Raw genomic sequence first — 15,363 nt, forward strand, 5'->3', positions numbered from 1 at the left:
ACAAGAACAGAAAACCAAACACCGCATGTTCTCACTCATAGGTGGGAACTGAACAATGAGATCACTTGGACTCGGGAAGGGGAACATCACACACCAGGGCCTACCATGGGCGGGGGGTGCGGGGAGGGATTGCTTTGGGAGTTATACCTGATATAAATGACGAATTGATGGGTGCTGACGAGTTGATGGGTGCAGCACACCAACATGGCACAAGTATACATATGTAACAAACCTGCACGTTATGCACATGTACCCTAGAACTTAAATAATAATAAAAAAAAAATTTAAAAATCAGATAACATAACCTTTTGGCCAAGTTAAAAAAAAAAAAAAAAGGAAAGAAAAGAAAAGTGCTACTCCAGTGAACACACAAATGATAAAAAAGTGAAACAACCTTATTGCTGATAAGGAGAGAGTTTTAATGATCTGGATAGAAGACCAAACCAGCCACAATATTCCCTTCAACCACAGCCTAATTCAGAGCAAGGCTGGAACTCTCTTCCATTCTGTGAACGCTGAGAGAGGTGAGGAAGCTGCAGAAGAAAAGTTTGAAGCTAGCAGAGGTTGGCTCATGAGGTTTAAGGAAAGAAATCATCTCCATAGCATAGAAGTACAAGGTGAAGTAGCAAGTGCTAACATGCAAGCAGAACAAGTTATCCAGAAGATCTAGCTAAGATCCTCGATGAAGATGGCTACACAACAGACTTTCAAGGTAGATGAAATAGCCTCCCACTGAAGAAGATGTCATCTGGGACTTTCACAGCTAGAGAGAAGTCAATGCCTGCCTTCAGAACTTCCAAGGACAGGCTCACTCTCTCGTTAGGGGCTAATGCAGCTGGTGACTTCATGTTGAAGCCAATGTTCATAGATCATTCCAAAAACCCTAGGGCCTCTAAGAATTATGTGAAATCTACTCTGCCTGTACTCTAAATGGAACAATAGAGCCTAGATGACAGCACATCTGTTTATAACATGGTGTGCTGAATTATTTCAAGCCCATTGTTCACAAAAAATTACTTTTAAAAAAATTACTGCTCGGCCGGGCGCGGTGGCTCAAGCCTGTAATCCCAGCACTTTGGGAGGCCGAGACGGGCGGATCACGAGGTCAGGAGATCGAGACCATCCTGGCTAACACGGTGAAACCCCGTCTCTACTAAAAATACAAAAAACTAGCCGGGCGAGGTGGCGGCGCCTGTAGTCCCAGCTACTCGGGAGGCTGAGGCAGGAGAATGGCGTGAACCCGGGAGGCGGAGCTTGCAGTGAGCTGAGATCTGGCCACTGCACTCCAGCCTGGGTGACAGAGCGAGACTCCGTCTCAAAAAAAAAAAAAAAAATTACTGCTCATTGGCAATGTATCTACTCACCCAATAACTCTGATGGAGATGTACAGAGATTAGTATTGTTTTCATGGCTATGAACATCCATTCGGCAGCCCATAGATCAAGGAGTCATTTCAACTTTCATATTTTATTATTTAAGAAATACATTTAGTAAGGCTACAGCTGCCATAGATAGTAATTATTTGGCTAGATATTGGCAAAATAAACAGAAATCTTCTGGAAAAGATTCACCATTGTAGATGCCATTTAAGAGCATTCATAATTCATGGGAAGAGGTCAAGAGGTCAACATTAACAGGAGTTTAGGAGAAGTTGATTCTAACCCTCATGGATGACTTTGAGAAGTTCAAAACTTCAGTGGAGGAAGTCACTGCAGATGTGGTAGAAAGAGCAAGAGGAACTAGAAATGGAGTCTGAAGATGTGACTGAACTGCTGTAGTCTCATGATCAAACTTGAAGGAATGAGAAGTTGCTTTTTATAGATCTGCAAAGAAAGTGGTTTCTTGAGATGAAATCTACTCCTGGTGAAGATGCTGTCATTACTGAAATGACAACAAAGGATTTAGAATATTATACAAACTTAGTTGAAAAAGCTGCAGCAGGGTTTGAGAGGATTGATTCCAATTTTCAAAGAAGTTCTACTATGGGTAAAATACTACCATTACAGCATCACATGCTAGGTAACTCTTTTGTGAAACAAGAGTGCACTAATGTGGCAAACTTTATTGTTGTCTTACTTTAAGAAATTGGCATAGCCACCTAAACCTTCAGCAACCACCCTGCTAATCAGCGAGCAGCCATCAACACCGAGGCAAGACCAGCCCCCAGCAAAAAGATTAACATTCTCTAAAGGCTCAGATGATTGTCAGCATTTCAGTAATAAAGTATTTTTAAGGTATGTACATTTTTTGACAATGCTATGCACACTCACTAGACTACAGTATGGTATAACCATAACTTTGATATGCACTGAGAAACAAAAAATTTGTGTGGCTCCCTTTACTGTGATATTCGCCTTTTGTGGTGGTCTGGAACCTAACCCACAGTATCTCTGAGGTATTCCTGTACCCAGCAAGAGGCCAGGATAACCCCAGATGGAGAATATACCATGAAGCATTGACAGTTTACTGGTGAGATCAAGCTTGAGCACCCTGACTGTGGGGAGGGGTGCAGGGTCAACAGCTGAAGGAATTATCATGTGTACTCTTCTACTTTACAGACTGCAAACATACTCTTCCAGCAGAACCATTTTTTAAGGCTGCTGTGACTAAGCACATTAAAATCTTGGTGCACTTTGACACTTATAGGCATAAATGAAAAACTGGTACTTATAAGCCTGTTAAAATTAGGCTGGAAGACTGGTGGCTTCTTATTTCTGTGCTAGAAAGAAGGGTCTGCACCTGTGTCACATGAGGTAGAACCAAGGAGACTAAACTGACAGTTTCTAACCCATTCTCATTTTTTTTCACAGCACCAAACAAAATAATGCAACTATATCAGTAAAAACCAAATTTCTGCATCTTTCTAAAAGCTTGCTGCAACTTCATTAATATACACTGTATTTTGTCATCAATCTAAAGACTAATAGCCAAATTATTGGCAGAACTCTTATTCTATGCTTCTCACTTTCTGTCTATGGGGCTTTAGATAATTGGCCCCTGAGTGTCATCTTTAGATAACTCACTCCCTGAGTGTCATCTTCTTCATCTTTAAAACTGGAGTGTGATAGCCACTCATTTACTCAGTACCTATCTAGTATCTATTTCATATCTATCCAATATCAACTAGGAGATAATTCATGAACACATTCTTAACTTTTCTCACAAAGAGCAACATAAGCAATTCTAGTCGGTGCTATAAGGGAAGAACAGTGGATGCCCTCCTTCCCTCTTCCCTGAACTTTAACATATGCTTCTGTTTACCAAATTCTGAACTATAGAAGCAGTTCTGCCTGGGAAGTGATAGGATTGCAATGCAAGCAAGACATAGCCTGGTGAGAAATAATGAGCTGTTAGCAAATCCTCAGCCTTGAAGGAAAACCCCTGGGAGTTGCAGCAATGGGAGAGTGTTTTAGTTCCTTACTTCACTCAGCCTCAGATTCTGCAGGGTCTATGGAAGGCACTGCTAACCTAATAGTCACCCAGTGTTTTGGAGTACTCCTGGGCCACGTCAGTGCTGACTCACAATGCTGTGTGTCCCAGATTGAGGGCACCAGGCCCTGGGGTGACCGTGCATGATCACAGACAGAAATTTCTGTTCTGTATCTTTTGCTCTCTTCCCCTGCAATAAGACATCTGACAGAACTCCAGCAGGAAGCACTGCACTTCTGTTCTCTGGCAAACCAGAGGTGCTGATTAGACACATTTAAAACTCTTACATCAACATATAATGAGAAAAGAGAAAGGTTGTCTGGAACTTGGAGATCAATAACAGCTCTTCCTCTTAATCAGGATATTATTATATCTAAACAAAATATGCATCAGATGAAGAAGATGTCCATATACCCAAAAAGATTTCAGAGCAGTAAAGTGTTAGTGGTGTTATATCCTGCATTGTCTAAGGACAAGACACATTCTGGTAGATGGGAATGTTCTGGTTGCTGTTAAGAGTTTGCTGCTGAAGGTCTAGGATGTTTTAACAGGCCTCGAAACTATTTAGGCCTCATAACCCACAGAGGCACAGGAGTTAGATTAACTCACTCAGCCTTTATTGCAACTTTTTTTCTTTTAGATGGAGTCTCACTCTGTCGCCCAGGCTGGAGTGCAGTAGTGATCTTGGCTCACTGTAACCTCTGTCTCCCGGATTCAAGAAATTCTCGTGCCTCAGCCTCCAGCTGGGATTACAGGTGTGCACCATCACACCTGTCTAATTTTTGTATTTTTAGTAGAGGCGGGGTTTCACCATGTTGGCCAGGCTGGTCTCAAACTCCTGACCTCAGTGATCCACCTGCCTCAGCCTCCCAAAGTGCTGAGATTGCAGGTGTGAGCCACCACACCCAGTCGTTTATTCCAACTTCCTAATTCAAAGGCTAGAAACTCTGTTGCAGCTAGGGTTCCAGATCTGATTTTTTAAAATGCCTGTCAGAAGCATCTGTATGTCACTTAAGTCAGAAACTGGGCTGAATGGAGTCCGGGTGGTGGTAGCAGGAGCTGCATTATTTTGCTGGTGTGGACCCAGCAGAAGCAGCACAGGTCTGAAAGTAACAGTCACAGCAGCTGTTTTCTGATCCCCAGTGCAGCTAGTTAGGCTTCCTGATTCCCCAGGTCCTTAGTGAGCCAGATGACTGGTGGTTTTCTGGAAATAACTAGGCCTAGTTTAGAACTCACCCCTCAAAGGTGAAAATTAAACATTGCAGTCATGTAGCCAAGAGTCTGATCCAGGGAGAATCAGGTATAAGTAGGCAAGATGCAACAAGGAAGGGAGTGGGCAGGATGCGTTTAGAACTTTTAACTTCAACCATGGGTTGGTGGTTAGGACTCTATGAATCAGTATGAACAGGTGGGCTGCCTTGTCCTAAAAGGATGGACATTTTTAAGGTAAGTATATGATTTATATTATATTGATTACAAAAGGTTTTCTACTCTCAACTTTTATAATTTCTAGGGAGCAGAAAAATACTCTAAGTGCCATATGCATCTGGGCACAAAAGAGATGCTGCAGGAACATAATGGTGGTGATATGAATAACTTCATATGAGGCTGTAGCCTGTTTGGTTCTGCAATTTCAGAATTTCTATAAAGTGGTTCACAGCAGTAGTTCTCAAAGCAGAAGTAACAAGGAAAGCCACACAAAGCACTTAAAAAGCTTATCATATATATCCTTAAAGATATACATATGATGCTACAGGCAGTGCTGAAATACCTTCTGCGTTCTAAAATCAGATAAAATAAAATCAGCAGCTAATGTGTACATCAGTTCTATAACCATGGTGTAGTTAATGATCAGAGAAGGGAAGGTTAGCTAGGAAATTTGAGGTTTGTCTTTCTAGTGTCAAAATTAACGTTTTTTTGCTTTATTTCAAATGTCTTCTTTAACTGGGGCTATCAGCATCCATTAGTATATGGAGTTCAGTAGATGTGTTAGAATGTTATACAATATGATTCAACGCTGAGAGAACAGTTAATAGTTAAAAGTGCTGACCCATGTGTTCAGCACCTAAAGCTCTTACTGGGGAGGGGCGGGGGAGGGGGGTCGTATTACAGTGCAGGAGCACAGAGGATCTTAATACATAAATTCAATCTTTATTCTTCTATGTGTCAAATATTAGCCAGAGTTTGGTCTCCAGCCAAAACATGCTAAATGGCCAAATGCCAGTGTAACTGATTGGGACGTCTGGTCACCTTACAGTGCATTATCCTTTGAGTGGCAACAAGTGTCTCTAAAAAGTGAGCAAAATAATCGGATTGTCTTTCTGTGACCTATTTGGTAATTCTTCATAGGCACAATCACTACCAAAGAGAAATACTGCTGAGGACACTGTAAATAACTGATTCTGTGAGATACATACATTGATGTGTCATCCTTTAAAGAACAAGAACCTTGGTTCAGTTTTTTCCTCCGCCTTCCTATAACCTGAATTCTGCTGTTTCTCATACTTACACAATGAAATTGGAAATGCATCTAATTTTGAAAATGGACATTTTTCTTCTATGTTAGAACATTTAGATCAATTAGACATTTAAAGATAATGATAACTGCCTCACTGTATTAATGATGCTATCCCAAAGTAAATAATATAGTGTTAAAGTTACGATATGGGAATTAGATCCTGTAGAATTATATCTGTTCTAGTTAGTAAGTAGAGTTTCTTATTATTATACAAGTAGCAGATACTCATTAAATACACAGAAGTGTATGAGGAAGAAAGCTCACCCATAATCACTGTGTTGCTGCCTCCTCCTGACCTCCACTCCCATAAAAGTTAGGTTGTATCACACTGTGAGGGCTGTTGCAATAATGGCTTCCAACAAATCATGCCTCCTACATCCAAGCCACTGGGTAGTACTCCCACTGCCCCACATTGATGCTGGTTTGGCCATATGACTTACTTTGGCTGATGGGACATTAGCTAACTTGGTGCAACAATAGGCTTAAAAATGCATATGCACTGAAGCTCGTCCTCTCTTCTCTTTGGAACCCTGACACCAAGAATCCTGGGCTAGCCTATTTGAAGATGAGACACCATGTAGAGTAGAGAAACCTTCCCAGCTGAGCCCCACAGACCAAACGAGGTTTCTAGTTGCAAGATCGTTTATCCCAGTGGAGCTGCCAGCTTACTAGAGTCAGCTAAGCCAGCCCATGCCTAAAGAACCTCTCAGCTGACCCAGTGAATGATGAGAAATAATAAATATGAGAAAAAAGGTTTGTTGTTTTAAGCTACTATATTTTGATGCAGATTTTAATATAGTAAAAGCTAACTGATACAATGTCCTCAGTTATAAATGGAATTCTAGGGGAGTTGAAGCCTGGGCAATACAAGGTCCTAAAATTGGGTTACTTTGATAGCCTACATAAAACTGTATAATACTATCAAACTGAGTGCATAAAAAAAAAAATTACTTACCCCATACTCCCATAAATACTGCAAAGACTAGGGTTCCAAAACTGTCAAAGATGCACAATTTCTGGAAAATATAAATGACATATGAGTCATATCCTCCACTTATTAGGATTCAGTAAATACGAAATGCTTTGTCTATTCTACAGTCTTTAAGTTCTTTTCAAAGCTGATGCTTAGTTTAACAATCATCTATGATCATACATCATTCAATGTATCTACTACATACTTATAGTGAAATTTGATTCTTTTAAAAGCAAACACTCTTTGCTGTATTAACCAGTGTATTTTCCAATGAAACTTTGCATATCCCAATAAGGAAATAGATATAGTTCCTAGAATTCCACTGAGTTGAAAGCCTCTATTGGGCTTGAATAACAGTCTCTTATGAGCTGTCATAATGGATTTGAGGAAGTAGTATGGCTGTAGGAATACAATGACCCCTAAGCAAATTTTAGATTTATGATTTGTATCTTATCATCATCCCAACCTGGTCAGAGGGTAAGTTTCAGAATTCCTGTTTTTCCTGTTAAGAGACATACAAAGCTGAGGTTTATCTCGAGGTGGCTCTCCTCCAGGAGAGCTCTGTTTTCTTAAACCCCATGATAGCTTTTCTACCATCACTGACAGATGCTTCTACTGGAATAAAGGATGCACAGGTGCTTTTGCTAACATTACAGTGAATACAATGATCATGAATGATCATAACATACCTGGCCAAAGAAGGCTTTATTCACTAGTTCTGCTAAGTTTTATCTCTTTGCTAGTATATAAGTAGCCTACCTCCCTCTATGAGTTTCTGGAAAATATTTTAATCAGTTACTAATTTTTCATTAATGAGCAATTTTACATTTCCTAAAAAAATACTATAAAGATAATGGAAAAAGTGACAAACATATTATATTTACTTTATGACAGATCATATAAAAGGACAGGGACTGGGTAGAAAAAGAAGCTATAGGTAAAAAAAAAAAAAAAGCCTTTTCAAATGTTAAAGAAAACTCAAAGCTGCTTTGAAGTAGAAAGTCTACTTTGTTTTAGGTGATTTTTTTGGGTTGCTCTTTATACTCAAATAAAGTGGATAAACCTTCATCTATGTAAAAACATTACTTCTGCTATTTTCATAGAAGAATAGCTACATTCTCATCCATCTGATTTTCAAGGCCCCCTCAATCATCCACACTGATTGTGATGAGAAAAAGCAAGTATAATCCTTAATTGTCTGTCATCCAATTATTATTCTACAAAACCCCAAGGAAGACAGAATAAATGCACACCTGCTCTGGGGAACAATGCTTTCCACCTACTCCTCTAGTCCAGGGATTCCACAGACCACATATTTCAAATCTTTTACCTTTGACTCTCATGGAACCATCTTCTCCAAGTTAACTTTTAATGCTATGCCTTATCCTTTATTGTAAAACTGTAAGAAAGGTCCCATAAAAAACAGTTCTGCATGTTGTAATGCTATTATCGAAGATTCTGTCCAATGCTACTTCCATTTTAGGAATCAATGCAATCGTCTAAGTATTTGACAACACTCTACTTGCCTTGACACTTCTGCTCACCTACTCCAAAAAGAAAACCCCATCTGTGAATTCTTAGCTCTACTCTTTTGAGAAAACGTCAATGGAAACACTTTTGTCAGTGCTAGAGGGAAAAATGGGAGCATTACGAAAGTGGAAGTGTACTGCCAATGTCAAGATCACTCCAGCTGCCTTGCTGAAGGTGAGGGACATGCCTAGCACTCCTATGCGGGAATTAGGCCTGAATGAAGTTAGTATTTTTGTCACATGTGTGAGAATCCTGGACCCTTGAGAAAGAATAAGATAGCTGACTTCTTTACTCTGTGTTCCATGAACTACGTGGAAGCAGGAAGTAAGGGAAAAAGGAAGCAAGGAGCTTACTTAATAAGAAGCCTAGCTTAGCTTGCTAGGCAGGATGGCACAGAGAGGGCAAGACAGCTGTGCTGAGAGCAGTCTGAATCAGCATACTGCTTTACTCACATAGAGCAGGAAAGAAAAGAAGGAGCTGCATATGTAGGCATGATGATTTTAAGCACAGAAACCAATTAGAATCTTGGGGGGAAAAATGACAATTTGTTATGCTTTCTTCCTGGAAAGATGCAAAGTCAAAATTTTATAACTAAATGTGTTTTTATGAACAAAATATTACAACTTACCATGTTTCCCCTTTATCCTACCAGCTAGAAAGCTAAGAATTTTATTTAATAATAAGATTATTAAGGATGGGTAGTTGGAGAAGAAAGAAGAGGTGGGGTGTGGGGAGTGTGAAGGAGAGAACTTCTTAAGGAAAATGAAACTTCCACTTGCATCTTTGTAGATGACAGTCTGCCTCTGGTATTATCGTTGGCATCTGCCTTAAAGCCAGTACTTCGGGATCCAGTTAACTAGTGCCCTTTAGCCTAGGAGTCAGCATCACTGGAAGCAGCTTCCTTCTTACTAGCTTCAAGTCTTTCACTCTATGTGATCTACAACACATATTTATAGCCTAGAGTTTGTGTTGGTTTGGAAGAGGGGGCTTAATTTCTAAATTAAGTATAAAAATCCATCTGTTGACAACACCCTGCAATCAGCTTAACTAAGTGGTGAAACAATTTTTCAAACATAGAGCTGGATCTGAGTAAAGTGCCTGCAATGTCAGCTGGCAAAGAATATGGTAATGATGAGAAATGCAGATTTGTTATAAATTTCTGACTCTGCAGTTACTAGGTGGGTGACTTTGGGCAGATTATTTGATCTCCCAGATCCCCAGTATTTTACACTGTAAAATGGAGATAATGCCTGTTCCACCTATCTCATAGGGTTGTTGTGTATGTTAAAAGTGGTAAGTATAAAAACTATGCAAAGTATGATATAGAAAGTGGCATCAGTATAACAGTAATACATTCTGCTAAAATCTGACTTACATGGAGTAGGCTACAATGTTCTAGGGCCACTAATGATTCCTAAACTCTCATGGCAGAACAAGGGGATAGAGAGAAGATCATCAGAGGAAAGCGTAGGTCAGAATTGTAAGGAAAATGCTCTGAAGTAAGCTGATCATCTTTCTTTCTGTCCAGATTCCAGCCTGCTTTCAGTAAGCTCCTTCCATTCTTGATGCTCGTCCTAAACCTCAGGACTATCTGCATGTATAAGGAGAGCCAGATGTGTTTTCTGGCAATGTTTTAAGACGAATACCTTTTATCACATATAAAACCTTTCTCATGCATAGTTACAGTCTAAGTCTGACCATCAGGGTGTTTACAATCTAAGCATAGTTTTGGCATATGTTGAAAGGGGGAAAACAGAAGTACAGATTTCAGGTTTCTCCTTACTTGAATTAAGGAAAATACTTATAAAGGTTGAGTATCCCAAATCCAAAGCTTTTTGAGTACTGACATAATGTTCAAAGGAAATGCTCAAAGCAGCATTTCAGATTTTGGATTTTTGGATTAGGGATGCTCAACCAGTAAGTCTAAGGCAAATATTCCAAAATCCAAAACACTTTGGATCCCAAGCATTTCAGATAACGAATACTCAACCTGTAGTAAATCTATTAAAAAGTATTTATAAGACAAAATGGGTTTGAGATTTCTGCTTTGATTACTTGAAATACTCAAATAGTTTAGATTCCACCATTATCTCACTGACACTCTATGAGATTTTATCTAAGGTCTTAAATCACAATTTTATTATTTGTAAAAGAGGAATAAAGCATTGTATATTAATGTACAAAACGTTTGAAAGGTTAGTTGAAAAATATCTGTCTGAATTCCCAAGAGGAAAAAAGATACAATATCTATGTTTTATCTAAATTATCATTAGAAAAAAAAATCTTTCATTAGGTGTAAATATTGGGAATAGCAAAATTACCTTTGAGGACTCGCAAGTAATATTGAGTTTCCAGAATGGACAAAGCCTATCACATTGAGGACACATTATGATCTTGCCGCCAATATCAGGATGACAAACTTCTTTGCTAAAAAGAGAGAAATAAAACTTAATTTTAAAAAATTTAATCAATTTAAGGGAGGATAACCAGTCTTGTAAAACTAGAAACGGAAGTGAACTTCATTAACCCGATAAAGGCTTGTTACATAAAACTCATTAAAAATCATACTAAGTGGTAAAATGCTGAAAGTATTTCCTTTAGATCAGGAATAAAGCAAAAGATTCTTCTATCACTGTTTCTTTTCAGCTGGAGGTCTCTGCCAGCATCGTATGTTAAGTAAAATAAGGCCACAGGGATAAGCCAGGAAGAAAGAGAACTGTTATTACTAACAGATTACATGACTATCTATATGGATGACTCAATAGACCCTAAAGATAAATTATTAGAATTAATAAGTTGAGTAAAGGCCGGGTGCAGTGGCTCATGCCTGTAATCCCAGCACTTTGAGAGGCTGAGGCAGGTGGATCACCTGAGGTCAGGAGTTCAAGACCAGCCTGGCCAACATGGTGAAACCCTGTCTCTACTAAAAATATAAAAATCAGCAGAGCATGGTGGTGCATGCCTGTAATCCCAGCTACTCGAGAGACTGAGGCAGGAGAATGGCTTGAACCCAGGAGGTGGAGGTTGTAGTGAGCTAAGATCATGCCACTGCACTCCAGCCTGGGTGACAGAGTGAGATTCTGTCTCAAAAAACAAAGCAAAAATAAGTTGAGTAAAATTTGCTGGATGCAAAATCAATATACAAAATACAGGGACACAAAAAGGAATTATGTCCCCATACACCTGTAATTATTAGGAAATAATTCTTAAAAAATACCATTTTAATAGTGTAAAAAATATAAAGTGTTCAGGAATAAATCTAATTCAAAATATGTTAAGATTTATAGGGAGAAAAGAGAATTTTTCTGAAATGCATTAAAGAAGGCCTACACCATCATATTCACAATTTGAATAATCGATTTGTAATAATCAGTTTGTAATTTGTAATAATCAATGTTTGTAATTTGTAATAATCAATATTTAAAGATATTAGTTCTCTCCCATTTAAGCTATAAATTCACTGGAAGAGCAGAGACTCAGAACAGTCAAAATACTTCTGAAGACAAAGTATTCATTTTTGTCTTTTGTCTGAAGACAAAGCATTATGGGAAAGGTTAAGAAAAACTGACCAACAGAAGAATATAAAGAGGTCAGAAACAGACCTCTTGCCTATATAAAAACTGATACATACCAGAGCTGGCCAAGCAAATTAGTAAAGTGAGAACTGACATTTCAATAAAATGGGTCTGGTACAACAGGATATCCGTATAAATAAACATAAAATTGAACCCCTAATAGCATTTTATATACATCAATTCCAGGTAGAAAATGAGAATGCCAACGTACCAACTTACCAGGAAAAAAAAAAATCTAGATAACCTCAGAGTAAGGAGAATCTCATAAACAAGAAACCAAAAAGCATAAACCACAAAGAAAAATATTGATACATTCAAGATATTTTCAAAGAATGTAATTAAAAAAATAACATTAAAGGGAGAAAAATATAAGCCACAAATTGGTAAAAGTTTCTCAGACGTAAAAATGACAAACAATTATTTGTCAGAGTATTTAAAGAACTCCTATAAATTAATACAAAAAAACCCCAAAACAAAACAAAAACAAAAAAACAACCCAAGTAACATTGCATGCTGCTCCCTCTAGGAGAAGCCATTCAGACAGGCTAGGCTTGTACGTGACTAGGACTGGGGTTGTGCAGTTAGGTGGTCTTGCAAATAGCTAAGGAAAAACAAATAGGAATGGGAAGTTTTCCTAGAATAGCTGAGTAAAGATCTTGGAACACCCTCTCCCTCCATAAAAGCAGTGAGAACACAGGCAAAAATTGTCAAAATCAGCCTTTGCTGAACTCTGGAAATTAACCAAGTGCTGGATGTCATCTGAGGAGCATTTATTTGAGGAAAACTGGCTAAATCTCTATAAGGATGAGGCTGTGGCATTTTAACCTGACTGATTCCCATCCCCATCTCCCTAGCTTCGTGGTAGCCTTAAAAACCAACGGGCTTGTAACTACAGAAGCTGTGAAAAATAGCAGCCTAGCAGCCACTGAAGGGGGAAGAAGTAGTCTAAAGCTACCCAAAAAAACCCATCCTCAGAGAAGTCTTACTATTTGACCTGTCTAGCAGCACCCCTGAGAAGCTCCATGCTCAAGATTTCTCATCCTTTTTTTTTTTTTTTATTATACTTTATGTTCTGGGGTACATGTGCACAACGTACAGGTTTATTACATATGTATACATGCGCCATGTTGGTGTGCTGCAGCCACTAACTCGTCATTGACATTAGGTATTTCTCCTAATGCTATCCCTCCCCGCTCCCCCGACCCCACAACAGGCCCCAGTGTGTGATGTTCCCCTTCCTGTGTCCAAGTGTTCTCACTGTTCAGCTCCCACCTATGAGTGAGAACATGCGGTGTTTGGTTTTTTTGTCCTTGTGATAGTTTGCTGAGAATGATGGTTTCCAGCTGCATCCATGTCCCTACAAAGGACATGAACTCATCCTTTTTTATGGTTGCATAGTATTCCATGGTGTATATGGGCCACATTTTCTTAATCCAGTCTGTTGCTGATGGACATTTGGGTTGGTTCCAAGTCTTTGCTATTGTGAATAGTGCCGCAATAAACATACGTGTGCATATGTCTTTATAGCAGCATGATTTATAATCCTTTGGGTATATCCCCAGTAATGGGATGGCTGGGTCAAATGGTATTTCTAGTTCTAGATCCTTGAGGAATCGCCACACTGTCTTCCACAATGGTTGAACTAGTTTACAGTCCCACCAACAGTGTAAAAGTGTTCCTATTTCTCCACATCCTCTCCAGCACCTGTTGTTTCCTGACTTTTTAATGATCGCCATTCTAACTCGTGAGAGATGGTATCTCATGGTGGTTTTGATTTATATTTCTCTGATGGCTAGTGATGATGAGCATTTTTTCATGTGTCTGTTGGCTGCATAAATGTCTTCTTTTGAGAAGTGTCTGTTCATATCCTTTCCCCACTTTTTGATGGGGTTATTTTTTTCTTGTAAATTTTTTTGAGTTCTTTGTAGGTTCTGGATATTAGCCCTTTGTCAGATGAGTAGATTGCAAAAATTTTCTCCCATTCTGTAGGTTGCCTGTTCACTCTGAGGGTAGTTTCTTTTGCTGTGCAGAAACTCTTTAGTTTAATTAGATCCCATTTGTCAATTTTGGCTTTTGTTGCCATTGCTTTTGGTGTTTTAGACATGAAGTCCTTGGCCATGCCTATGTCCTGAATGGTATTGCCTAGGTTTTCTTCTAGGGTTTTTATGGTTTTAGGTCTAACATTTAAGCCTTTAATCCATCTTGAATTAATTTTTGTATAAGGTATAAGGAAGGGATCCAGTTTCAGCTTTCTACTTATGGCTAGCCAGTTTTCCCAGCACCATTTATTAAATAGGGAATCCTTTCCCCATTTCTTGTTTTTGTCAGGTTTGTCAAAGATCTGTTCTGTTCCATTGGTCTATATCTCTGTTTTGGCACCAGTACATGCTGTTTTTGGTTACTGTAGCCTTGTAGTATAGTTTGAAGTCAGGTAGCGTGATGCCTCCAGCTTTGTTCTTTTGGCTTAGGGCTGTTTTGGCAATGCAGGCTCTTTTTTGGTTCCATATGAACTTTAAAGCAGTTTTTTCCAATTCTGTGAAGAAAGTCACTGGTAGCTTAATGGGGATGGCATTGAATCTATAAATTACCTTGGGCAGTATGGCCATTTTCATGATATTGATTCTTCCTATCCATAAGCATGGAATGCTCTTCCATTTGTTTGTGTCCTCATTTATTTCATTGAGCAGTGGTTTGTAGTTCTCCTTGAAGAGGTCCTTCACATCCCTTGTAAGTTGGATTCCTAGGTATTTTATTCTCTTTGAAGCAATTGTGAATGGGCTCTCTGTTACTCGTGTATAAGAATGTTTTGTCATTCTTTTCAAACCTCATACTTAGAGGTTTTATTCTTTTATTAAAGAATAACATATACTAATAAAAGTACCTCATACTTTTATTCTCTTTGAAGCAAATGTGAATTTGGCTCTCTGTTATTGGTGTATAAGAATGTTTTGTCATTCTTTTCAAACCTCATACTTAGAGCTCATATTGTGAACAGCACTATCACCAAAGTGTCTGTTGAAAGCGACTGGCAAGAATTATTTCACATTGTAGCTGCCTGAGGCAGTGATACCAGTAGAGGTTAACAAGTGGTCAACCAAAGAACTTAAAAGGAAAAATTAGGAAATGAGATGTGCACAGTGGGCTCTAGAAAGTTCCAACATATTTCTGAGATTGCAGAAGGCCATGCACATGTGTAGGACAGTGCACATGGCCAAGAAAGACCTGAGAAAACCTTAATCCCTCACCTCTGACTGACTTTGAGGTTCTGCATTGGCAAGAAGGAAGAGCTAAGGAAGAACTGAAAACTACCTGCTAGAGCATTAAACACATTCCTCAAT

General features: G+C 38.9%; 1 protein-coding gene across 6 annotated transcripts in view; it reads right to left on the minus strand.

Moving 5' to 3' along the window:
• Positions 1-15,363, minus strand: part of ANO6 (anoctamin 6) — a 225,571-nt gene that overhangs the window by 49,052 nt on the left and 161,156 nt on the right. For all 6 annotated transcript variants that reach the window (XM_033222339.1, XM_033222341.1, XM_033222340.1 and 3 more), the window contains 2 exons: positions 10,772-10,877; positions 6,903-6,963 (listed from right to left, as the gene is read on the minus strand). In XM_033222339.1, the coding sequence (XP_033078230.1) occupies positions 6,903-6,963; positions 10,772-10,877 (167 nt within the window). The remainder of the gene's footprint in view (positions 1-6,902; positions 6,964-10,771; positions 10,878-15,363) is intronic.

The sequence above is a fragment of the Trachypithecus francoisi genome, unplaced genomic scaffold (genome assembly GCF_009764315.1).
Source record: "Trachypithecus francoisi isolate TF-2019V2 unplaced genomic scaffold, Tfra_2.0 Lachesis_group11, whole genome shotgun sequence".
In the NCBI taxonomy this organism is placed as follows: Eukaryota; Metazoa; Chordata; class Mammalia; order Primates; family Cercopithecidae; genus Trachypithecus; species Trachypithecus francoisi.